General features: G+C 33.5%; 1 protein-coding gene across 2 annotated transcripts; it reads right to left on the bottom strand.

The window, feature by feature from the left end:
- Positions 1-15: 15 nt before the first annotated feature.
- Positions 16-8,601, bottom strand: LOC141667078 (potassium channel AKT1-like). 2 transcript variants are annotated; one of them, XM_074473430.1, is made up of 13 exons: positions 8,284-8,601; positions 6,703-7,068; positions 5,903-5,960; positions 5,491-5,808; positions 4,752-4,997; positions 4,439-4,537; positions 3,682-3,714; positions 3,388-3,573; positions 1,803-1,997; positions 1,622-1,697; positions 1,197-1,362; positions 781-1,052; positions 16-474 (listed from the first exon to the last, which is right to left on the bottom strand). In XM_074473430.1, exons 1-13 carry the CDS (start codon positions 8,490-8,492, stop codon positions 209-211), a joined length of 2,490 nt encoding a protein of 829 aa, XP_074329531.1. In that variant the 5' UTR covers positions 8,493-8,601; the 3' UTR covers positions 16-208. The 2 variants fall into 2 exon arrangements, with proteins under 2 accessions (XP_074329531.1, XP_074329529.1); XM_074473428.1 differs by having other exon boundaries at positions 781-1,362.
- Positions 8,602-27,458: the final 18,857 nt, after the last annotated feature.

Below are 27,458 nucleotides of genomic sequence, written 5' to 3'. Positions count from 1 at the left end.
ATCATTGTACTTGGGAGTTTCAAGGTAGTTGTGCATATATCATATCTACACCAAATATAGTACCATTCATCCATACAACTTTTCCGGACTCATGGTCTAAATATTGTAAGGTTGATTTCATCTTTCTTATAAATAAAAACTCCGAGTTTAGACATGCCATTGTCAGTACAGGCTTTTTTGCTATTAGCAATTTCCCTTAAGATTATGATCACCTAGCAAGAATAAGATGATCACCATCTCTTATTACTTGTATGTCTTCTATGAGAGCTCCGTCCTTGGTTAAAACTTTGGTGGCGTAGAACCCGAATTTCTTCAAGCCAATGTCGAATAGCAGTTGGAGGGACTTAGGAAGGGGAACCACCTTGGCACCAAGTTCATTCTTTTCCGGGCACTGTATGGTAACCCTTGCAATCTCATTACACAATATTTGTTCCCTTTCAAGATCAACTGTAGCTGGGAGAATACCCTTGCCAACTGCCCATGGTATATTAGAAATGTGTCACTAGCTTTTATCTTTATTGTGGAGTTCAATTCATGCCTAATATTAAGTCATTATTTACGCTGTTGAGAGACCTGATAATATAACAACGACTAATTATGTAATTACATGTTCCCTTTGTTTAGAAACAGAATCAATAGTAATCAAGCTAACGAGCAAGTTGAAGCATTCCCTTGCATATTCTCAGTTAATTTTCCAGCACATGTAGAATAACGTATATCCGAGTTCCAATAATAAATATATCATATAGAGTAAGGAATTAAGAGGATAACAATGCTGACCTTTATTGGGTTTTCGAGCAGCTGACATGATTCCAAACAAAGAATGATCAAAGTAGTTGGTTCTTCGCCTCAAAGGGTAGGAAATCGACGATGCACCATTGTCATAACCAACTGATGGTGTATCGTCAGGTATAGGGGTAGGACGCCGTGGGGGCTCACTTAGATACTTCTTTAAATAATGCACACTCTTTAGAGCATGTTTACTTCTTCCCTCTTTCTTCTTTAAAACCAATTCTTTAATCTCTTCATTACCCTCATAAGAAGCTAAGGCCCTGGGAGTCAATCCATTTTGATCTGGCTGGTCAATATCAACTCCTTCTAGTAGGAACTCAAGAATTTCAACATTTTCTTTGCATATAGCCGTGTGAAGTGCCGTGGTTCCTGTGCTATTTTGCATGGTAACATCCCCACCATACCTGACGAGTTCCTTAAGCAAGCACAAATTGTTCTGCTCAACAGCAAAGCATGCAAATTGACCAACGTCGCCAGAAGATATGTCTGCCCCGTTCTCGACAAGTGCTCTTATCACTGATTCATGTCCCCCCAATAGTGCATCCCACAGAGGAACATTTCCTTCAAAATCTGTACAAGTAATGCATGGGCATGGTGAACTAAAGACTTGTAAAGATATTAAGAAGAAACATAAGGCATATCTTTGCATAAATGATAACAGGACATTATAATTAGTTAAAATGTTCATTTGCAATTATAAAAATATTAAATCTTTCGAGTATGTTACTGCATAAAAGTGGAACATGTATTAGATTTGCAGTACTGTTTCATTAGATTTGCCTGGTCTAAATGCCACATGACAGGACCATTATGAGTGTGATGATGATACCTTTACAGTTTGGATCTGCTCCATAATCTAGGAGTAGAATAACACATTCTGTGAATCCTTTTGAGGCTGAGATATGCTGTAGCATGTATGCATAAGACATTAAGTAAAATATTGAAACTTAGGATGTGTTTGTATCTACACAAATTCTTGATACACTGCGCATGTACATATGAACACAAACCAGAGGTGTTCGCCCAGAACTGTCAGATTCATTTGGATCCATTCCCCGCTTTAGCAACTTGTGCAGCAGTAGATCATCTCCTCTCATTGCTGCAAAGCACAAGCTTACGGGCATATCTGATCTTCCTTGAGCCAGCATGCGTTCAATATCTACCAAAATTTCTTTCATTACTGGATCATTTCTTTCTTTGAGATGCTGCATTATATCATGGAAAGATCAGGAATAAAAGGCAAAGCAGTTAAAACTAGACTGGTAATTTTCAGTAACATTCCTTTCTGTACTAGTGTACATGAGTACATTTTTGTGATCCACCTAAGTTATGTGAAAATGATAATAGTTCCAGTACAATGATATTTAGGAGAATCCCTTCATGAGAAGTCATGTGTTGTGCTGAAGAACTTCATGGTTAGAGTGGTAAATAACCTCAGTGCCCCAAATAGGTATACAACCTCAATCTTGGAATGAAAGTTCCCCGGTACTACCTCGGCGATGGTTGTCAAAAAATTGTGTCCATTTCTACTATAATTGATAACATAAGAATTTCATATGCGTGTACCCTATGTTCCCACATCAGAGAGCCGGGATTGGTCTCAATGCACACAACCTTACCCTAAACTTTCTGAAAGTGACTGTTTACAGTTTCTGAACCTGTGACTTATGGATATACACTTGACAATCGTATCAAGAAAGACCTTTAGGGGCTTTTTAAGGTATAAGAAAATTTCGACACTAGCTTCTTTAAGTGAGGAGAAGGGTAATTAGTCTATGATCACACACTTGGATACAATTTTACTCTGATAGTATTTTAACCATTTAATTAATATTAAAAAAATCTAATACAGAGTTTCAAAACTCATAAAATAAGAACCATTTTTTAAAGATACAGAGGAGTATAGAAAACAATACAAAATAAACTTGCTTCCTGTTACAAAATACATTCCGGAATAATAACATCAGTTTTTATTTGAGAACTGATGTTAAATCTATTTGAAGACATCAGTTTTTTTTAAAAACCGATATCAAATTTAATAATAACATCAGTTTTTTATTATAAACTAATAAAATGCCTTTATCTAGTATATGTTAAAAATTAATAAGAATATCATATTATGACAATATTTAAAAGATAAAAAAGCATAAAAAATTTAAACAGAGAAACAGATATCGATAACAATGTAATATGTACTCTTTAACATCAGTTTTAAACCGATGTTGAAGGGGGTATCCTTTAACATCACCCACAATTTCATCGGTTCCAAAATTGCCAGACATCAGTTTATAACTGATGTCTATTAACGTTTTTCTAGTAGTGGATCCCCACTTCTAGGCCTAGTATTTATAAAGCGATTATGATAAAAGATTATACCAGGATGAAGTCTTGAGTAAAACACCATTTACATAAATTACCCCACATAAGCACAAGTTACTAGAAGCAACTCCAGAAGTTTGAGTTTTACAACTTTCAGACCTAAGCAACTAAGATTGGTGGAACTGTAGTTTAAAATATAAGCTGCAAATTATGGTAATTGAAGCTGCAAGATACTAATTTGCTAGAGATTTGACAAAAAATTGCTAATATACGTACCTGAAGGCAATTGTTCATGATTATCGTGGCATCAGCAACATTTGTCTTAACAATATATAGAAAAGCATTCCGACTCAGCCTTAGCAGTTGACTTAATCTTTTAGTACGAGCAGTGAACAACTGTGGCCGATAACAGAGGACTCCTATCTCACCGCAGACATCTCCAGTCTTTAATTCTCTAACAGTCTGAGAGAATCCATTTCAGAAAAAGACTAAATTTTTAGATATTCTCAAATCTCAACATACATCAATTGGATATATACTCTAAATAGCTACCAAGAATAGGAGCCTTACCACTTCTGTTCCATTCCTTTGCCTGATAATATCCTGTTACAATAAAATTTTCATATCTCCCATTAAAAGTAAAGACTTAAATTGATGCAAGTTGCATTTCTAGTTTACAAATTATTAAGCTCACGAGTTTTTTTTAAAGCTTCACATGGGTCCCCTTCAACCTTCTGGAACCTCGATGTCATGTATGGCAAGGAGGAGTGTCAATGCAGAAAACCATAATAACATATGTAGGTGAAAGATGCGGTGAACTATTGGAATTAAATTGTTAAATTCGGATGCATTAGGTAATAATTGATGAATTTTTTTTCCTTGTTCTTTCTGAATTCAAGTTGCATTTTACAAATATAACTAGGTTATCCTTTTTCCAAAACAAAGCAAGAATATATCGTAAATAATGTAGAAATCTGGTACCTTGAGGACATTAGGACATATATACTCAAAACAGTGATTATGAACAAATGACTCCAGAATCATATTGCATGGACAAGAATGAGATGTCTATTGCGAAGGTCAATTTTTTTTCCAAACATATCTTAGGTGTTCAGTTTTTCTGAAAAACAACTAGCTTTTAATAAACAAGGTACTTTGAAAAAGAGAGAAGAGTTATGCTGAAGTGGTCCTTGGACTTGGATGGTGTCATTGTAGTTACCACTATTACGTTAAACTAGTCAATAATGTTTTAGACATCCTTAAAATTATATTAAAATTAATAAAGGAATGCTTCTTATTTTTTTCGTACACAAATGTTGAATCTCACCACTGATCCGGTAACCAGAATGTACAAATCTGTCGGAGCTTCATTTTGTAAAATCACATCTTCCTTAGGTGGAAAATACTCCGGTTTCATTTCTGAGACCTACAAAGTTACGAAGCTTGAGACACTTAACACAGGAACTGGTGAATAAATGCTACACCATTCAATCATATATTCTGAGTACATGACATTAATTCAACACAAATGCAAGGTGACAGAGTATATGTTACAATCTAATTTTATTTAATGTGTGTTGTGGAGAGACGAGAATATAGGATTTAATATTAGATGAAAATGAGAAAGATTTGCTAATTACCAATTGAAAGAGCAAGTCATTTGAAACTCCCCTGAACAGATACACCTTATCAACAAGAGAATAGAAGAGAAAATTTGAAATACTAGATCGGATGGCTTTGGGAAGCACATCAAGAATTTCTTGCTGCTGGAGCCCTTCGGAGTCAGCTCTGTACTTCAAGCACAAGTGTGCAACCATCTGCTCTTGTAGGCGAACAGGTATTTGGTTCCTTTGAGCGAAACTTGATGCAGCCTGAATAGTATCCCTCTGCAACTCCACAGTATATAACAAATGACTGACACTACAATAACTATTACATGAACGCTGAATAAACAATACAAGATCAACTGTACAAGAGATTGTTTGGACATATATAAGAAAATTAAGACTAAATTAATATGAAGTATTTACACTCCGCATAGTACTTTGTACTAAGTTAAAAGGTAAAGATACTTTTTTTAATTTTTTATGTACTGACTTGTTTATTGTAATATACCAAAACCCGTAAATTTTGAAGGGAAGCTGACCATTTGTATAAACAGTCAATAAATTAATTCAAGGAGGATAACTGTTGGGCGCAGAGTTTACCACAGTGAAAAAAATAAATAAATTAGAAGACGACTTTTAAAAACATTAGAAGCCTAACATCATGAAAACATCTGGTAGTATTATACTGCAAGTTTTAAAACAGAAAAATCGCAAACACCATTGTGCAGTTATGAGTTAACAGCATTGCCTAAGGAAAAAACGTTTTACTTACAAATTTCCTGGTTCGACTAGTCCTGTGGACAACTAGGTTTGTCATGTTTCCAATAATATACGCGGTCAATCCAAGGTTGAATAGCATATACACTATGTCAAATATCATCTCTGTGTTATTTGTAGCATGCAGATCACCATAGCCTGTAGTTGTCAATGTTGTGATAGACCAGTACATTGATGTCAAATATCGAACTGCCAAACTTTCATCATGAAAATTGTCATAGCTAAGTGCAAGCCATGTCTTTTTTGGATCATGTTGGCGAGTAGCAATAAGATAGAAGCAGCAGGCAGCACAATGAACAGCAAAAAGTGTTACCTACAGGATATAACATGTATAATTGAGACCGACTATAAATTTAATCACTTACTCGATCCATTCACAAACATTAAAAGTTCAAGCAGATACTTACACATATCATCTTTGAACATCTGACCCAGAAATAGCTAAAGTTTTTATCTTTTTCCAATCTGGTAAGCAAAATATAAGTTCATCATCATCAAAAGACAAGGCTATATATATTTTCGATGAAGAATAATATCCAAATTATTATCAATTTATCATATATAATTAACAGTAACACCGCACTATAGGAACACTGAATGCAAATGGTGTTTCTAACAAATTTTTAAGAATGCAAATAAAAAGAATTCAAGGTCCACCAAGTTGTCCTTCAAATATTAGGGAACTGCAGTAATACTTTGTAGAATAATAAGGTCAAAGGTAAGTGCCTAATAAATAACCTGTATATTACAGCTGAACAAAGTAAAGATATATTACAGCTGAACTAAAGTAAAGATCTGAAGTTTAGTTGAAGGATTTTGATTTGCTAATGTATCAGAATTAATATAGCCTCCCAATTTAACCTTCAGCCTTTCGTCAAGCAATTCTCAGATTTAGGATATTTGAGGTGGGAATAATTACAAAATTTAAATTTATTTTCGATTTAACTTGTAAACTTTAAGTGGAGCATATATCCTATTTTTAAATCCCAATCACTAAAGTAGACTAATGAACTTCTCATACCATTTCAACAACTATAATCTCTAAATTGATCTTCATCTGTTCTTGCAAATAGAAATAATTCATGATTTATCTAACATAAATTTGCAACAGTAAATATCTCAAAACAGTTGGCAGTGTATATCCATGACTGCATACTTGTGAGCAGCATATAATCATTTGCGAGACACAAAAGCTAAAATATCTTACCTGCTAAACAAGGCACTAACTCGACGAAGACGCCACAGACGAAGCATATTGAAGTAGCCATATGGTTGAAGAAGATGCGGCAAAGCACACCGTGCCAGCTCAGAAGGGATTGTGGATATAACATCAAATACCAACCCCCTTTTTGTATACCTCCAAGCGATCATTTTTGGGTTGTCAACGAGAATATAAGTAGCTTTATCCACGTAGGCAACAAAGAAGGTTAATAATATATCAACAGCAAAAAATCCATTCACAACATTATCAGTGATCGAGAGAGGACCCTTCGGTGATTCTAGGAATCCAAATTCAAACGGGGACACCCATGCTGTATAAAAAACCAGAAGAACCAAAAATGTCTCCCAAACTCTGCAAGAACATTTCAGACAAGGGTTTTACTGATTGGGAAACTCTAATAAGTGATCATGTTATCAAAAAGGTTGATATCTGCCTTGAATGTGCATAATCGATATGTTCGACGAAATAATTTTATGTTCATAAAAGTGGACCATGAAATTTGTTAACTTCTAGCAGTGCAAAATAATCAGTAGTTGTGAATAACTGATCTAGTAGCAAAACCCATAACAATATTCTAGTATGCTTAACAATTATTATTTGAGTTGGTCACTACTACCCATATACATAACATTCCCTTTTACAATAGTACACAGAGGAAAAATTAAAGAGCTTTCAGTCTTTCACTTTATTGCACAATGCCACTAATTAAGTACATAACCAAGCGTAAGATCAATAATAACTCATTACAGAATGCACTAAATTCGAAAAAACCTTAAAATTTGAATATAAAATAATAAAGGGAAACATTATTTCCAGTTATTTCCAGATCAGATTGAACTAAGTTTTTATTCCATGATTAGCATGAACACAATTCCAATACAAATTATTTGGAAAATTCAAAAACCGCTTTGAAAATAATATTTCCCAATAATAAATGAAGCATCAAAACTAACCTATTACATTAGAAGTTTCCCAAATAGAGGTAAGATATTCCTACATCTTTCCTGACTCACTATATGATTGTCTTCCATGATTGACATAAACACAATTCCAATACAAATTGTTCGGGAACTTCAAACAGCACTTTGGAAATAACATTTCCCAATAATAAATTAAAATTGATAACTACTCTGTCTCATCCAATTATCCAATTGTATACAGTTTTTTTTTTAGTGTCTAGCACTTTAAGGTGAATGTAAATTATATTTTCATAATTTATTTTTGAATTTTTCTTTTTTTATTAAAATTCAAACACCAAATTTTTTATTCAGAAGGAAAAGAAATAAAAATTATTTACGGAATTATACTTTGGAGGAGCATTAAACTGCTTGACGAGTCTACATCCCCAATACATCCCCAATGAAGTTGTAAAAGGTAAGATTTTCGTACATCTTTCATGACTCACTATCTACCCAGATGATATGTTTGGTATACTTTTATAGTATATTAAACTAAAAAGAACATATGCATCAAACCCAAAAAAAATAAAAATAGTGCATATAAAGAAGATATTTAACAAATTAACAGCCACCAATTTGAAAGTAAAACAACGTGTAATAAAATTACCTATAATAGGAATTAAAGGGTGAAATAATATAGCAATGGAGCTTGACTTTGTGGTGAGAATGAGCACCAAGAGCAGGGAGATGAGAAATAAGATGATCATGATCATCACGATCAATGCTTGAAGTAGATGATGATGATGACGCCTTTTCAATCTCTATCTGCATCTCTCTTACTCCGCATATTTTCATTGCACCCATCATATTCTTCATCTTCTTTTTAATTCTTATTTCATCTTCATCCTCTCAAAACCCTATTATGCAGATTGTTATTTTTTGCATGAAGCTTTGTAGAGACGTAGAGTAGAAAATGACTGTCTACTAGTAATTACCGTCTACTAGTAGTAAATTTCATTCGATAACATTTGACTCTCTGCGCAATATTAATTGTAATATTTGCTTCCTTCTACGAATAACGTGTAATTACACGCTTTTGTTTCCAAGTGCCTCTAAATACAAAATTTATATTATTTAAAAATGACAGAAATGCAAAAAGCATAAATCTATACAATTTTAAAATATTAAAAGAATCGGTTATGGTTACGGTCTTTATTTTGAAAATTAAAAATTTCAAGTTCCGGTTCCGATTTTATTTAAAAACCAATGGAACAGGGGTTTACCTTTTCCCTTATTCTATTTGATTGTATTAACCTAAGGTTACAAAATCTACTGATATATATATATATAAAAGGACGTAATAGAACCAACAAATATTAATTTAAACAGTAGGGAGAGTAATATAGAAAGACTAAGACATGATATGCATATTATATATAACTAAGTCATGGCAATACATAAGAATTAACACAAAATATTAAAACATGATATGAACAAGAATAAGATTTGAAATTATTTGGAAACGCTTTTGATTATATAACTGAAAGCAATTTGCTAGTCTTTGTGTACAATTTGAGAAAACTTGAGAATAAACTTCGGAAATATGAACTACTATCATTGGTATAAGATGTGTATATTATATGTTCTCTAATATCAAGTGTGTTTATTACTCTCTTCTTCTCTTTATTTATAGAAGGATGAAGAGTCTACTTTCTTGAAACAACATCATTCTTTTTCTTGTAGTGGAGTTCTGCTTTCCTGAGTGGATTGCTTGACTTGAGTGGGAGGTCCTCTTTTTCATAGTGGAGGGGTTGTTTTCCTGATTGGGAGGCTGCTTTATTCACAGGATTTTGAGTATGATTCCTCTTCCACCGAAAGTTGCTTTGTTTGGAGAATAATGCTGAGTTGGTCTCAGTGAGAATCTTCTTTTGTGTCTTCTTTGTCTTCTTTTGAATACTGATGAGTTAGTCTCAATGGGAATCTTCTTTTGTGTCTTATTTGTCTTCTTTTGTGTCTTCTGCTTATTTCACGGGTTTTTAAGGTAGAAATGCCGATATAATGAAAACTAGATACAAAATTTTAAATGATGTACAATATCCTCTTTTTCTCTCTTTTTTAAGTACTTTTTACCGTTTTACCCCTAATAATTTGGAGTAAAAAAGTATATATACAAACTGATTACAATAATGAAATAAAGGAAAACTAAATAATATGAAATGATGTAAATTTGCATGAAATTTATGGGGGTATTTTGGTCTTTTTTCTCTTTTTTTTCAATCAGTGGAAACTACAGGGGAAAATTTTCTGTGACAGTTATCTCCGTTGTCATCTCCTAAATAAACCGAACTGCCGTCGTCGTCGGAATCATAAATTGAATTTGCGAGTTGAAGTAAGGATTCTTTGTATTGGCTTCTGGTTTTTGCTTGGGCTAATAATACTTGGGCATTTGATTTTTGGGCCAAGAAAGTAGTAACTTCTTTGTTGGTAATAAAATTTTGACTTGATAACTATTTTTGAATGATCTCTTTGGAAATCTTTTGGTCTTCTTTGAAATTGCTCCACTATTTGACTTTAAAGGACCGAACAATACAGGACTGTGTTTGGTTGAAATGAATTTTAAACTCCCAAGAAAAGACCCATGGAAGAAAGAAATTTGAACATAACATTAAAAGAGGAGGAAAATGCCTTTCGTATTATGTGGGTTTGAAGTGTGTTTTGAACAGTTTTAGATATTCGGATGCATTTGGAGTAAGAATTTCTTCAATTGCTCCGAAGAAATCCCACCATTGAAGGAACCAAACAGGGAGTTCCTGAACTTGAATTTTGGTGTTGAAATAAAACAACCAGGAATGACTATTCTTCTGATTTTGGATAAAGAATAAATTGTGTCATGCTTGCTGGTAATCCCAGTAGGAATACGAGGAGCAGTGGTTTAATTGTCTTTTGAAGTTTAAAGGAAAAAAATTTGGACGATGGAGTTCTTGGCCCCATTGACTTGGGTGGATGACCTTTTGTATTTGACATGTTGTGTATGAAGGCGTTGAGTGTTCTCTATCATGAGCGTTGTAAAAATGTTTGAATGTGACCGATTCAGTAGACAAGAGAATGGCTTGATAATAGTCATTATTTTTTGATAGATACCGGGGTTTGAACATCCATCCTTTAGGGAAAGCATTTGAAATTGCTAGGGAGGCATCGTCATTGTTAAATCCTCTTTCGACTGATACGATTTTTTGATGGTTTCTTTTGGTATAGTAATCAGAATTTGATTTTGAAAAGTTTGACTGAATGACTACTACCTCCTGGTTTTGCATTTTTGGGATATTAATTTCTAATTTTGACATAGGTCTCTGAGGAACTAAGAGGGTTGGGTTTTGAAAACTGATTGATTGTGTTGTTTGAAATGGAGTATTTGTAGGTTGGCTGGAAAAAGTGTTTTGTTGGGTAACTTTAGTTGATTTTTCTGAAGAGCTTTAGGAGGCTGTTGAGGGATTTTGGATGTTGAGGCCATGGGCTTTGATGGTTTGAAGGGCTAGAAATAAGTTATTGTCTTTTTTATCTGTAATTACCTTATCGATCCAGGATATGATCGGTTTTCCTGAAGAAGTATTCGCTTTGCTTTGTTGAGTGACCGGGAATTGTCTGGGAAATGTTGGGGGTTTTCCCCCACCTCTGCCTTTTCGAGGCATAAGACTATCTGTTTTGTAAAAACTCACGGGTCAGAAAATCAGGGACACAGTTCATATCTCCCTTAATATGTTCAATATCAAAATCAAAAATGCTTAATAATGCTTGTCATCTGGCGAAAATTTGTTTTGATGCAATATTTTGGACGTTTTTTTGTAAAACCTCTTTTGCAGATTTACAATCGACTCTAAAGAGAAATTTTTGATTTAATAAATCACTCTAAAATGTTGTAATACATAAAACAATTGAAAGTATTTCCTTTTTATAGTAAAATAATTTCTTTGACAATCATTCTAATGTGCAGATATAAACAGGACTATTTGTTCTTTACCATTGACTACTTGTTTTAGTATACCACTGTATCCTAACTCAGAAGCATCTGTTTCAACTACTTTAAAAGCATTTGGATCATTAAGGTGTAGACAAGGGATTTCTAGAACCTGAGCTTTGATTTGTCGAACAATATCGGTATGTTCAGATGACCAAGGGACGGGGTTAGTTTTAAGGCGGTCATGTAAGGGCTTGGCTATCCTATTGATGTTAGGATAGAAGTCTAGGACATAATTGAGACTTCCTAAAAATCTTTGGAGTTGGGATTTATCTGTGATTTTATCGGGAAATTTTGTTGCAAAAGTTAGGGCTCTTTCAATTGGTGTAACTGTTCCTTTTGATATGTAGTGGCCAAGAAATCTTACACGAGTTTGAAATAGGGAAATCTTGGATTTTGATATGACTAAACCATTTTTCTTAGATACATGGCAGAAAGTTTTAAGGTGTTTGAAATGTTGTTTAATAGATTCTGAAAAAACTAGAACATCATCAATATATACTATACAGAATGTAGAATAGTCATTGAATATGTCATTCATAATTCTTTGAAATTCGCTAGGGGCGGTTTTGATTCCAAATGGAAGGACATTCCATTCATATGATCTGAATGGGACCGTAAAAGCAGTTTTATATCTATCTTTTGGGTGGATTTGAATCTGCCAAAATTTTGATTTTAAATCAAATTTGGAGAATATTACCGAAGATCTTAATTTTTTTAAAAGGTCTTTTTTATTAGGTATAAGGTATCGTACCCATTTTAGGTATTTATTTAGAGGCTTATAATTGATAACTAGTCTTGGTGTCCCTCTCTCAATTTTAGCATTTTGTTTACATAGAAAGCTGCACAGGACCACGGGGATCTGGATTTTGATATGATTCCTTTGGATTCGAGATCGGTGATCACTTTTCAGAAATGTTGTTCTAGGGTCGGAGTTCATTTGGATAGGTCTCGCTTTTGTTGGTATTTCCTTCTCATCAAAATCTTTTTCATAAGGTAAATCAATCATATGTTGTAATCTATGCCAAAATGCATTTGGTAGGTTAGAACCGAGTTCCACTTCTATTTGTTTTAGTAATTTTAAGATTTTTTATTTGATAAAGCGATCTTGTAACTGCTTCTCAATCTTGTGAGAGGAAAGGTCTTATTTTAGATGTGATAATTGTATATGTTTGCCTTGAATTAAGGCATTTATCTCGTTATTATATATAGAATATGCATTTATTGTATTATGGTTCCTTGTTTTGGGTTTTTCAAGAAATGGGAAGGTAAGTTTGGTGTCATGGATTTTGAAAGTAATGCCTTCGTATGTGACAGTATAAGGGGTTATTAAATTGAAGAAAGGTGTACCTAATATGACAAGATGAGGTATTCCTTTAACTAGGAGAAAAGATGCCTTAATTTGAAAAGTTTTATTATTGATAGAGGCATAAACCTTACTAACTACATTGAGGTTTGAGTTATTAGTGGCGGTTAATTTTTCGTTGGTATGATGATGAAATCTTTTTGGTATTATTTCTTCTTTAATGCGATTCAAATATGCTCCTGTATCGAATAAGGCAATGGTATCTAAGATAAAGTCATCTGAAAAGACAACTTTGACTTTTATGAGATATTTTCGGTAGGTAACTTGTGTTAATTCAAATAAGAAATCGACATCTGGTTCAGGAGTATTGTTTAAACTGCTTAGTTATTTTTGTTCAGTATTTTGCTCTTCTACCTCACGAACTAGAAGGACATTTAATGCTTCGAACTAGAAGGACATTTAATGCTTCAGAATCTATCTTCTGTTATTCTTTAAGGATTTTTAATTCTTCTTTGATTTTTTTGATTTCTTTGTGTAGGTCTTGTATTGTTGGAACAGATTTCTGGTTGGGTTTTTGTTTTTTTAATATTGTGGTCAAGTCATATGTAGTTTTTGTTGATGGGAGAATAGAAGGTTTTTGTTCTGGTTTGGGTTCAATTGGTCGTTGGAGTAATTTTTTCTAAGAGCTCTTTTCTTATTTGGGGATCAGTTATCTTTTCTATAATTTTGAGAGAATGTTCCTCATTTTTGGTTAGGACGTTGATTCGTCTGTCTTCAGAGGAATTGTGAGAGGAAGAAGAGCTTGTTACAATCTCATCCATTTGAAGAGGTTCATCATTTCCAGACATTTCAGATGTCTCAGAGTCGGAAGATTTAAGGAGTAAAGCCGAGATTTTGTTGGATATGCTTTCTTCTATGTTTAACTCTTGTATTTTCCTATTAAGTCTGCAGAATCTAGATATATATCCCTTTTTTCCGCATTTGTAACAAGTTATATCTTTATTGGTTGGTTTAGTAAATCTATTTTTGTTGAAAGGTTTTTTGTTTTAGGAAGGTTTATTGTTATTATTAAAGGAAGGTTTATTATAGAACGGTTCCATTGATTTTTTGTAGAAATGTTTTGACTTTGTGAAAGACCTTTTATGATAAGGTCTTTGATATGGCTTGCATTCGCCATCATATTTTATTTTTGAATAGCTTTTTTTGGGATTATAGTCAAACTGTTGACAGAAAGTACCTAATTCCTGCTTTGTTCTTTTCATTTTCCATTTGAGATGTCTTTGGAGTTTTAAATCTTGACAAATCTTTAGGCCATCTCGTTGTGTCTGGCTTATGAGTTGGCCATATGTCAGGTTTTTGTAAGGTATTGGGTTTCCATGTTATTAAAGAGGTTTTAACTCTTTCACCGAGTAAGGTTGGAAGTCCGGCTAAGAATTTTTCCTTCCAATTTGCATGGTTCGTATAACACCCTCCAAATCCGGGGTATATATTTGGGGCATTATTAACAACAACTACAAACTAAACCTGCACAAGCGGAATATAAATATAATAATTACCCCGAACTATTACTACTCGGGATCTTTTAAGGGTTGAGTTGAAAACAAGAACCACATACTACACTTTATTACAAACCCAAATAAAACAATATGTCTTAAGAACTCTCTTTGTTACAAAACTTTATTCTATCTACATCCTCATCTACATCCAGTCCAAGGTATAGCATCCGGAACAATCGAAATGTTTTTGATATATCCCAACACCAGGACATACCAGAGTATATGTAACAAGGGTAAAAGTATTGGAATATGAATAGGGGATTCAATAAATTGGGAGAAATAAAGAATCGAAATGAAATTGAAACAAGTATTAATAAATGGGTAACAGTGTGTATGAGCAATGATTATCAAAGGTAACTGATATGATAAAAGGAAATATAATTCACTATTCTGAATTTAGAATAGGGGAAAAACTTGCCTTGCGCATACTTAACTTGGTTCAACTCACCGCCTTATACCCCTAGCTTGCTCTGCCTTGCTAACACTGAACCAATCATAGAAAGATAGTCGTTTAGATAACTTACTATATACGTGTATCTCGAATTGATATCACGTAACCTTATCAGTCTACCCATGCGTTTCTATCTGACTCGCATATATACACATATAATTATATAGCACGTAAGGTTCACATAATCACGTAAAGCACATAGCACATAAAGCACATAATTAATTTTTAGACTTATAATTATTTTTAGAATCGATTCTAGACTCATATTTATAATAACTAACCCTATCTGATTTTATTACAATTTTTCGGGATTTATTCGACTCGATTCTACTTCTAATAGAGCCTATGAATAATTAATTATCACAAAACCACTCTCTTCCGGAAGAAATTATAACTTACAACTATTTTTATTGGATTCATTTCATTTTTCTGAGTCTAGGAGTCTTCGCTTCGCTCAAATCGGACAAACGGTTTAATTATTATGAATTAAACAAGATTTAATTAATTAATAATTAATTATACATAATTAATTATACATAATTAATTATAATTAAATAATTCTTAATTACATTTTTTAAATAATTATCTAATAATTATTGTATTTTAAAATAATTAATCCCTAATTATTAGGATTAATTACTATTTATTACAATTATTCACAAATTAATAACACTTACTCGATCAGATCGATTATTTACAAATAATCAATCGATTCAATTAACTGATACGCTATTTATCGAATAACTACTAATTACTCGAATTATAATCTACTCAACGCTTAACTACTCGTATAAACACGAGCTACTCGCAATCCTCACATAATTATCGAACCATTACATTATTATTATTGTAACTTATACGATTCGTTAATTAATTATCGATATTTAATTATACGATACAAATAATTATTACGACATTCTTCGAATAACTATCGCTCGAATAATAATTCTAATTATCGAATCACTACTCGTATGAATACGAGTTACTCATAATATTAACTAATTATCGGATTATTAATCGTATTATTTAATTATTTTTAATCCTTATTTATTAATTAATTACCTAATTATTAATTAATTACCTAATTATTAATTAATTAGATAACTAATAAATAATTAGATAAATAATTAAATAATTAATTAAATAATTAAATTCGAATTTATAATTTAATAAAATAATTTAGAAATTAATAATACTATTTTTCAGAATTCAAAACCAATTTTTAATTAATTATTAGAATTATTAAAACTAATTTCTAATTTTTAGAAAATAAATTAAATATATATTAAAATGCAGAAACACAAAATAGAATTCAGGGTTTGGGTTTTTAGGATCAAACCCGGGTCGTTTCCGGGTTGCAAACCGGGTCGAACCCGGGTCGCGAAGAACACAACCCTGCAACCCAGAACCCGACGCCGGCAACGTTTCCCGGCGAGAATCCGGCGAACCAAAACACGGTCAAATCGAGTGATTCCAGTTCGATTCTTCTGCGTTTCTGAGGCACAGCAACACAGACGACGTCCCCCCACCTTTCTCCTTCGTCCTCGTCGACCACCAACCCAAAAACCCAAACACAGCCGCCGTTGACGGCGTTTTCCGGCGACCACGAACTCAACACGAAATTCAGCAAACCCGGTACCAATCGACAGGAAAAACGATGATCTAAATGTCTCTAACAACCATAACATCAAACAATAACTAGAAATCAAAACCCGAATTCAAGAATTAAAACCGAAAATACGAATCAAAAATCAAGAAATCAGACAACAAAAACGTTTGCATAATCAGAAACTACAAATCATAAGCTTCAAAACGAGTACTTACATGACTGATTTGGATGTTGGAATCACTATCAAAATTAGCTTTGATCCTGCTGCCATGTTCTTCACCACAAACCCTAATCCCCTTTTCTTTTTATTATTTTCTGATTTTTAATATTAATTAACTGAAAAATTAATAACAAATCTGGTATTTATATTTATGAAAATAATACCCCTAAATAAAATTAAGGGTCTAATTACACTCCTAATAAAAATATTTGGCCCCAATTTTTATAATTTTTGGGTATTAATAATGAATTTTTAAATATCCAATAAATACAAAATTAATGCTAAAAATTCCCAAAAATTGTGAATATTACAAAAATGCAAAGAAAAATGTTGTATAATAATTTCATGATCATATAAAAATAAAAATGTGATTTTTGTGGGGGTTTTTTGGTACCCGAAGGGGTCCGGAAAAGTCATTTTTCGCGAAAAAGGTAAATTTGTAAAACGTCTAGGGGTTCAGAATAACGATATGATATAGGGCATTTTTGACAAAATAGGGCCAATGATTTTGTTTGAAATACGGGCTTTTAAAACATGGTTTTGAGTTGTACGGTTTTTGATATAAAATATATAACTTACGATAAAACACTCAATAAATATCCAAAACACGTTTGGATCAAAACAAACAACACGAAACACATAGCAGTTAGGGTTTAATGACTCAACACATTAAATCACATAATAATATACATAATTTATCTTTATTATGATATAATACAAGCGTAATTTCTCGGTCATTACAGTTCGAGTCTTCTCTAAGCATGAATCTGGTAAGGAAAGTAGTTTTATATCTTTGGAAATCACTAAGTTTTTTACATTTGAGATTATGTAAAAGCTCAACATTCTTATCTCCCAGGTGAGAAGGGTCACCAATGAAGTGGTGTGTTATGACTAGAATGAGTTGTGCTACTGCTCCTTGGATAGGGTTTCCTTGTTCATCTAAAATGGGTTTTTCCTCTTTATCTTCCCTAACGGAATTTAGGATTTCAAGATGATTTTCAGGGGTAAGGAGATAGTCCCACCAACCTTTTAATTGGTCAGAGAATCCTGCTATGAGTAATTCAGCTATAGCTTTGTCTGGGGTTCCTATTTGGGCTGTATAAGCATTGGCTGCCATGGTCATTTGTTGTAAATGATTTAGAATATTATATTCAGACATTCCGTCTACATTCCATTCATAAACATAGGATGCATTGAATTTAGATTGGGTTAAAATTTCAGGTCTATTTTCAACTCCATTATTTGGGGCTGTGAATTTTGGAATCATTTGTCGGAGGTCATGAACTTGGGGTATTTCATTTATGAAAGCATCTTCATCTGAGTCATGATGTATGACATTCAGTTGTTTTGATGAAATCCTGTCAGCAGCTATTTGGGTTGTGGAAGAGGAAGCATCAAGTCTGCTAAGATGGTCTTTGATGGCTTTAACGAATTCTGGTCTATTTGTTTGAATTTGTTGTTGGATTTGTCTAGAAACTTGGTATGGTTTAAATATGGGTTCTTTGCAATTAGGTTGGTTATTAATACTTTTGGGGAAATCTATTGTTTTTTGATTCCGGTCTTCTATTCGGTTTAGTTGAATTCCTATGCTATTTAGGTGGGTGTTTGTGTAATTAACAACAAGAATCGTATTCTTAGTATTTTTTAGTATGTCATCATCTGGTCTCTTGATGGGGTGTGCCTCGATTTTTTCACTATGAATTGTTAGTGTGACATTTCTAAAAGGTGGTGGTGCGTTCTATAGTTCCGCTGTTTGTTTCACATTGTTTCCGTTTTTGGTTCATGCTTCAAGTGATGGGGTTTAGGTAATTTATGAATGGGAAGAATACGTTTTGGTCAGAGGAGTAAATTTTCAACCAATCAAAGAATAACATTTAGATTTTGTTTTGGTTTAGAAATTCATAATAAATTTCTTGAAGTTGTGTCTTTTGTTCTTTGAAGTTGGTAAAAAACCAATTTCTTTTTCAGTATTTTGGGGAGAGTAGAACTCTTCACGGAGAAAAGTTTTATTGATTCAAAATTTTATTTCAATCATATTTAGCTCACTTGGCATTCCCATATTCTCAGTTATAGCATAGAAGGTTGGGGATGTTGGTGATGAAGGGGAAACCATATTTTGGTTTGGTGGTAATTGACTTTGTTTATAGAAAGGGTGAAGTATATTGGAAGAATAATCCACACCACCCATAGATGTACTAGGTATATCTGATGTAGAGTATCTTGGTCTTGAGGAAGTGTTAATGAAAGAAGGGATTTGAGAAATCCTTCCTAAATTTAAAGTTCTTGAGAAAGCATCAGAATATCGAGAACTAATAAAAGGGGCTCGGGATGATCGATCAAATGCAAGAGTGACTCACATATATATAAGGTTGCAGATTAATTACAGGTGATGATTTTTTTTGCCAAGAAAGAAAATGATTTCATTAAATCAAATCTTTCATCAATACATTAATAAACCCCGGGTGATTATCACTCACCCGCCAAATACAATCAGCTGAAAAATAAGTTTGTGGGTATACCTAGTGCGCCCCCAAAGGATAGCGGTTGCGGGTTTTCTATGATAAAAAAATAAAAAAAATAAAAAAATAAGTAGACCGAGCTAAGAAGTCGACCACTATATTCGAAGACCGTTTTACAAAATAGACACCAACATTTCTACTACTCAACTCCTCTAAGAGAAGATTGCATTCACTAATTATCCTGTCAAAATAAGATAACAAGACATCGGTACTACGTAATACTTGCACCACCACTAGACAGTATGTCTCAATTACCACACCCATAACTATTTTTGCTTCGTCCAACTGAGAGCTTCGCGTACTCCCTTCACTTCTGCATAATTCTGGAGATGTCATATATCACTTAGATTTTGCTTCCAGCACTTCCCCTTTGTTATTTTGTACCACTATTGTAGAGCTAAATGAGTTTAAAACTTTGAAAATTTCATCATCGTAATTAATCTTAACCGTGTTTTCTTTTGGTATCGTCTAGTGCTCATTTCCATCCTCGTGCTCATTTCCATTCTCGTTAGTCATGAGACCACGGAAGTTATTAAACAATTTGTCTTGAACTTTCTACCATTGGTTAAAAGCCACTCTTGCGAATACTACTACCCCTCTGTTGCTTCTAAATCTTTTTGGTTCCACACTAGTTCATTTCTTCCTTTTCAGATTGACCATCATAGCATTGTTGTCACTTGGCATTTCTCTGCATTCCAAGAATCAAACTATGACACCATTCAGTCAAGAAACAATGTACAAGTTTGAGAGTCAGGTCCATTGTAATCATGTGACTGATTCTAGCACTCTCTAGCAAAAGTACACATTTATAATGTGTGTGTAATTGTTTCCGTTTTCAGCTAATAGTGAGGATACAAGTTATAAATGATGATATGTTTAGTTTAAAGCTGAACTTTGATAGGGTGACAGCTTGTAGCTGCATGTCATAGCATATGTTTAACCTTTGGTGCGACTTTCAACGCCCACATTTATTTCCAGCCTCGAGCATTATCAGCCACATTTGATGGGATTTTTTGGGATTGTATCCATACATAGGCTGATTTCACCGAATAATTCCCCATCATCTCTCTACTCCTCTCTTTACTCCAAAACCAATTATCACCCTCATTCCTACCGAGTGGAATTAAAAGTATTAAGGTGGCATCACGTTCCTCGAACATATTATGTACTAAATCAACATCCCAGTTATTCTCCTCGATTTCAAACAAAGCTGAGACAATTATGCCTTTTAGAGCATCATTTTTTAATCACAAAGGCACTATATGCATCAGTCAACCATGTATCTTCCATAATATTAACAGATAATCCTGATCCTACTCGACATCTAATGTCAGCTTTAATAACATTTTGAGCCTCCAACACATTGCTTCACAGAAAGCTTGGGCTATCACCCATGATAGCTGATAGAAAATTGTTGTTAGGATAATATCTTGCCTTGAACACCTTCGCCACCAGACTCTCCGTGTTTGTTACCAATCTTCCTGCTTGTTTTCCTAACAAAGCAATGTTGAAGTCGTGCAGGTGTTTAAACACCATGCCCGCTGCTGATTTTGGTTGACTTATACGCTCTCATGATATCTATTGCATACTTTTAGTTTTCTTCGTTGAGGACTGTTAGGTATGAAATGCACACATAGGGGTGGGGTCAATGTGTGTTTCTTGTAAATTTCTTTCAAGAAAATCAAGTTTTGTGTTTGTAAGGTTTGGAGCTCAACAGGCTATATGAAAATTTGTAGTGACAATTAACTGACTGTAAAGAGCACGAAAAAACAATTTTCAAAACTTACTTGATCTTTATGAAGAATCAAATTAGTTGTGTTACAGATTAGTGTTCTTGAAACTTTAGAACATAGCTACTTCTTGAGAGAATACAAGAATTTCTAGATCTATTTTGTTACTTCTGAACTAAGGACCCGTGACATATTTTATAGATCAACATGCGCAGTTTACAGAGATTACACTAAAATAAACTAACATAATTTCTAAAGTCCTTTTGCCTATTTCTATTTTATGTGCAGCAAATCTGCATATAATCTTCTAGGTATGTGACCTTCCTTTGTGTGGTTCATCTTGACCCTTGATCTTGCATTCCTCAAACTGCATTTGTAGAGTTTCCATTTTGATGATAAAATATGTTATTGGCAGATAAACTTGAATCTTCAGGGTTGATGCTTTCTGTAATTCTTGAAGCTTTTATCGAGATCTTTATATTGTGCAGAGATGTCCATATTGAGATGTCGAGTGGCTTATCGATATCTTAACTTCTCTACACATGTAAATAGTTTTTCGATATCTCCACTTCTCTACATGTATAATGAATTGTCGATATCTACACTTCTTCATAGGTGTTTTGACTTGTCGATATCTCCATTTTTCTACGTGTATTCTGACTTGTCGATATCTCCACTTCTCTACACGTATTTTGACTTGTCGATATCTCCATTTCTCTACATGCTAAACTGACTTATCGGCATCTCCACTTCTCTATAGGACAAATTGACTTCTCTACAAGTAAAATGACTTCTATACAAGCAAGAAGACTTCTCTACAAGTGAGGTTACTTCTCTACAGGACAATTTAAACTTCTCGATAGACTTCTCAATATAACTTTATTGTGCAAGACATGCCTATACAATAATAAGACTAAGTCAATTTGACAACCCTAAGATTTAGTTGTTTGATAATCAACTTTGTATTTTCTATTGTATTACTTGAGTCTATAAAATGGTTAGAAAATTAGACTAGAGTATTTTTCTATAAACAGTTCAAGCCTAAGGAATAAACTCTGTAAAATGATCAAGATAGATCATGCCTCAGAGAAATGATATAGAAGCTTGGAGTTGAATAAATCTGTTTTATAAAAAATATTCTAAGTCAAGATATCGACAAGTCAGAAGTCATTCGAGAACTCTAGAATGATTTATCAAGAAGTCTAAAATCTCTTATAGAGAAGTCTCAGAGATATCGACAAGTCAAATGAAGATGTGAACATTGGAGATACCGACAAGTCATTTCTGCATGTAGAGAACTCAGAGATATTGACAAGTCAAAATAAAGATGTGAAGATTGGAGATATCGACAAGTCAAATTATCATTAGAGATCTCAGAGATATCGACAAGTCAAAATGCATATAGAGAATTCTGAGATATCGACAAGTCAATTCTACATGTAAAGATCTCAGATATATCGAGAAGTCAATTAGCATGCAAATATCAAGAGACCTCGATAAGTCAAATATACCTATAGTGAACTCAGAGATCTCGATAAGTCACTATACTTATCGAGATGTCACTTCTCTATAGAAAAAACTAGAGATCTCGACATGCCTCTCAAATACCGAATGCAAATAAATTCAAGATCCAAGATTATCAGTCAACAAACGATCTATCAACTAGATTGAAAAGTCTACAAAGTAGCTGGGGAGAATACAAGATCAGGGCCAAGATTAACTAGATAAAGGATGGTCACAAACCTGCAAGATTCTACAGAGATTTGTTAAGCTAGAAATGTAAATAGAAAAAGGTTGCTTTAGAAAAGAGTTAAGTACATTTTAGTGCAAGTTTTGTAAACCCGTGCTGCTAGTGTATAAAGCATGCACTGGTCCTTAGTTTAGAAGTATCAAACAATTTTAGATTTTCTTGTATTCTCTCAAGGAAGAAACTGAGTTCTTTTATTTTAAAGAACTTAGAATTTGTAGCAAGACAAACTTAATTAATACAAATTAAGTGAGTTTTGAAATATTGTGTTTGTTGTGCTTGTTGTTTTAATTTTGCTAACATAATATCTCTACAAATAAATTGCTTTGTTCACACACCAATAACCAAACTGCAAAAAGGCTAAAATCAAGAAAACACATTCACCCCCCTCTGTGTTGCACTTATATCTAACAAACTTGATCTGTGACTTCTTGATATTTGACTTAGAATATTTTTCAATCTACAGCTTTATTCTTCACCAAGCAGTTCATCTTCATTCTGAGGCATAATCAGGCTTGATCTTCTTTCAGAGATTTATTCATCGCTTGAAGCTGTTTACTGAAAAATACTTTAGTCTAGTCTATTCAAATAACTTTACAGACTCAAGAGACATCATTACATATTACATAAAATTATAAGTCAACTAAATCTTAGGATTGTCAATTTGACTTAGTCTTATTAGTTAAGGCATGTCTTGCACAATAATCTCCCCTAATTTGTGAGAAGATAACTTATCACAAATTCAAGTCTGATAATAAAACTAATCCCAGGCTAAAATTTGAAAGACAACCAGAAATACAAAGATACAGAATTTTATACAGGGATGTCACTTAATAGTTATAATGAGATTGAGTTTACAGAATTAGCTAAACTCATCATAACCAGATTGGGACCTAATTAAGTCCTTGAGTCAAATAAGACATTCTAGTTCTTCAATGATATCAATACCTCTGAGTGCTTCCACAAGCTTTATCCATTCATTTACTGAGTAACTTTCAAGGTACTTAACTCTGAATCTTGAGAATTTATGAGTCTTGATATTGAGAAATACACCATCTTCAGAAACTCTACTCAATCCTCTATCTTTCAGCTCATTTGATCTTTTCTCAAATATTTCCAACTCCTTAGCCTTTCGAAAATCATTTTCTTCTCTTTCAGCCTTCTCCATTGCTCTTCTTTCTGCTCTGTCTCTTAGCCTTGTAGACAGCTCTACCTTTCTCAACTTAGTATGTGAGTCATTCTTGTTCATCAGACTAATCACCCTTTTAAGTTCCATTATTGATTAATTTTCAATTACTTCTTTGTTGAGAAGGTTGAATGGGCCATCTTCAAAGTAGATTTTTACCTCTCCCAAATTATCCACAGAAATGTTACTTATAAATTTAGCTTATTGCTCATTGTAATCTTCTTCCGAGGTTTCTTCTGAGATTGGCAAGAAGTCATCTTGATTAAAATAATTCCATAATGCTCCCATTTCAACCTTGCTCTTTTTCATTTTTCTTCCAATGGACTTGAAGTGTGTTTTGACTAATGGTTCGAATGTTGATGTTTTGGCTATTTTTTTTAGGGAATTTTGATTGGCTAGGACAAGTATTTTTAGTAGAGAGTTGGCTGTGAGTTTGTAGAGGTGTTTAAGCTTGGTGGTTTGGACGGTTTGAGTTTTTGGTTGGCTAGGGTTTTGGATTGAGGTTTGTTGAGTTGTAGTTTCTTGGCTTACTAGTGCTTTTTTGTTGTCCTTCCCATCTTTTCCACTCTTCTTCTTGTCTCCATCCTTATCCCTCATTTTCTTCACATCCTTGCTACCCTGTGCATCCTTATGACTCACACTGCTTTTGCTAGATTGACTTGAATTTGAGCCAAAAGATATGTGTTTATCTTTCTTTTGATCATCATCATCCTTTTCATCATCTTTTTCATTGATAACACTCATTGGTAGTATTATTTCAGCATTCTGGATATATCTCTCTAATATTTTAATCATCTCCAAGTCATCATTATGCTCAATTTTCTTAACTTACAGTGTTATCTCAATCACCATTATCAGCTTCTTGTTTTTCATGACACAATGATTAGAGATTAGAAAATATCTGCATTTCTTGGTAGTTGGGCATATGTAAGCCACTCTCCTGTGTTAGATATTAAATGTAAAGAAATATAACACAAAGGGGGGAGTGAATGTATTTCTTGGATTTTACTTAGCTTTTAAAACTGTTTGGATAATGGTTGAACAAAGAAGTTAAGAATTGTAGAGATATTATGTTTAACAGAAATCACAGAAACACAATATTTCAAAGCAACCTTGTCTACTTCCATTTCTGATGTTAGCAAATATGTGTAGAATCTTGGAGGTATGTGACCATCCTTTGTCCAGTGAATCTTGGCCCTTGATCTTGTATTCTTCAAACTGCTTTTTTAGTCTTTCAAATTCAGTGAATGAATTGTTTGTTGACTGATAATCTTGAATTTGTTTGTATTCTGAATTTGAGATAGTATGTCGAGATCTATTTTTGTTCTGTAGAGAAGTGACATGTCGATAAGTATAATGACTTATCGATATCTGGAGTTCTTGACATATTTACATGACTTATCGAGGTCTCTAGTTCTCTACATACAGAATGACTCGTCGACATCTCTAGTTCTCTATATGGCCTTTTGACTTGTCGACATCTTGAGTTCTCTACATAAAGTATTAACTTGTTGATATCTTTGAGATCTCTACATGTAGAAATGACTTGTCGATATCTCTGAGATCTCTATATACATATTTTGACTTGTCGATATCTCTGAGATCTCTACATGAGTTATTGACTTGTCGATATCTCCAGTTCTCTACATCTTCATTTGACTTCTCGATATTTGAGATCTCTACATGCAAAAATGACATGTCGATATCTCTTGGGACTTCTCTACAAGTCATTTTGGACTTCTCGATATCCCTTGTTCTGTGACTTGTCGATATCTTGACTTAGAACTTTTTTCCTAGAACAATATTATTCAATTCCAAGATGCTACACTTTTCTCTGAGGCATGATCATGACTTGACCTTCTTCCAGAGTTTATTCCTTAGCTTGAAACTGTCCACAAAATAATCCCCCAGTCTAATTTACTAAATATTTTTACAGACTCAAGGAATATAATTACAGAATACAAATATTAATTATCAAACAACTTAATCTTAGGGATGTCAATATGACTTAGTTTTGTTATTATACATGCATGTCTTGCACAACAATCTCCCCCAATTTGTGAGAATATTGCTTATCAGAAATTCATGTCTGATAACAAGACTAACCCAAGCTAAAATCAAATACAATAAAATTAACAGAATGACAAATACACTTTTTTTATACATTGATAATTTTCATCAGTTCACAAATTACAAATAGGGGAATTTCTCACAACCAGGCTCTTTTCTAATGAGGTCCTTGATTTTGACTAGAACTTCAAGTTCTTCAATTATTTCAGTCCCTCTTAGAGCTTCCACTAGTTTGAGTCATTCTTCCAATGAGTAATTGTTTATAAGATGAATTCTGAATTTTGAGAATTTGTCAATCTTGATGTTTAGAAAATGTCCATCTTTTGAAACCCTGCTCAACCCCCTTGCCTTGAGTTAATAAAATTTATGTTCAAACATCTCAATTTCCTTGGCATATTTTCTTTCCCTTTCTTCTCTCTCATCCTTTTCCCTAGCATGCCTTATGTTCCTCTCTCTCAGAACCTTTCAGCAAACACAACCCTCCTCATTCTTGTACTTGAATCCTTAGCCTTTATCAAACCGATCACCCTCTTCAATTCCACAGTTGAAAATGTCTCTATAACTTCTCTATTCAGAAAAATGAAGGATCCATCCTTGTAGTAGATTACGACTTCTCCCAAAGAAATAACCCAAACTTTGACTATTTCCTCAGCTAGTTATTGGTGATAATCATTATCTATTATGCTCCTTGAAACTGGTAGAAAGTCATCCTGAACAAAATAATTCCGGAAAGCACCAGCATTAGCTTGAATTTTCTTTGGTTTTCTTTCTGTAGTTTTGAAGTGAGTCTTGGTTGGAGGTTTGAATGAAGGTGGCTTTGATAATTTCTTTAAGGAGACTTGGCTGGCTGTGATAGGTATTTTGAGTAGGGAGTTTGCAGTTTTTTTATAAAGGTATTTAGGCTTTAAGGTCAGGATAGGTTGAGTATTTGTTTGGCTAGGTTTAGGGATTTGAGTTTGTGAGATTTGAGTTCTTTGGACACTCTGTTGCTTTGTCACACCTTCTCCATCTCTTCTCCTCTTCTTTCCATCATCCCTACATTTCTTTTCTTCCTTCCTTTTTTCATCCACCTTGCTATCAGTTGCTTTGCTTGATTGACTTGGATTTGAGCCAGAAGATTTTTGCTCATCTTTCTTCTGCATCATCACCCAAGTCATCTTTTGTACTGATTTGTGCTCTAGGCAACATGGTTTCAGCATTCTTCAGATATTTGCCCAAAATCTTGATCGTCTCTTCATTTTCAAAGCTCTTGTTCTTCTTGGTCTTCAAATTAGTCTCTAGAGTCATGATCAATCAGAAATTTCCCATGATACAGTACTTAGGGATCATAAAGTGTTTGCACATTTTGGTAGATGAATAGATGTATGTCACTCCCTTACTTGGCTGAAGGTAAGCTTTTGGAAATGCAGCTACTTGACCCTTTTTAAGTTCAT

The sequence above is a fragment of the Apium graveolens genome, chromosome 6, assembly GCF_009905375.1.
Source record: "Apium graveolens cultivar Ventura chromosome 6, ASM990537v1, whole genome shotgun sequence".
Taxonomy (NCBI): domain Eukaryota; kingdom Viridiplantae; phylum Streptophyta; class Magnoliopsida; order Apiales; family Apiaceae; genus Apium; species Apium graveolens.
The sequence above is the reverse complement of the archived record's forward strand: the minus strand, read 5'-3'. Positions and strand labels throughout refer to the sequence as shown.

Coding starts and splice junctions, on each gene's coding strand:
- LOC141667078 (XM_074473428.1), bottom strand. CDS start 8,492: ATGAAGAATATGATGGGTGCAATGAAAATATGCGGAGTAAGAGAGATG. Junction 3,715..4,438: donor TTCTGGTTACCGGATCAGTG/GTGAGATTCAAC, acceptor TTATTGTAACAG/GATATTATCAGGCAAAGGAA. Junction 475..780: donor TGCTCGAAAACCCAATAAAG/GTCAGCATTGTT, acceptor TACCATGGGCAG/TTGGCAAGGGTATTCTCCCA.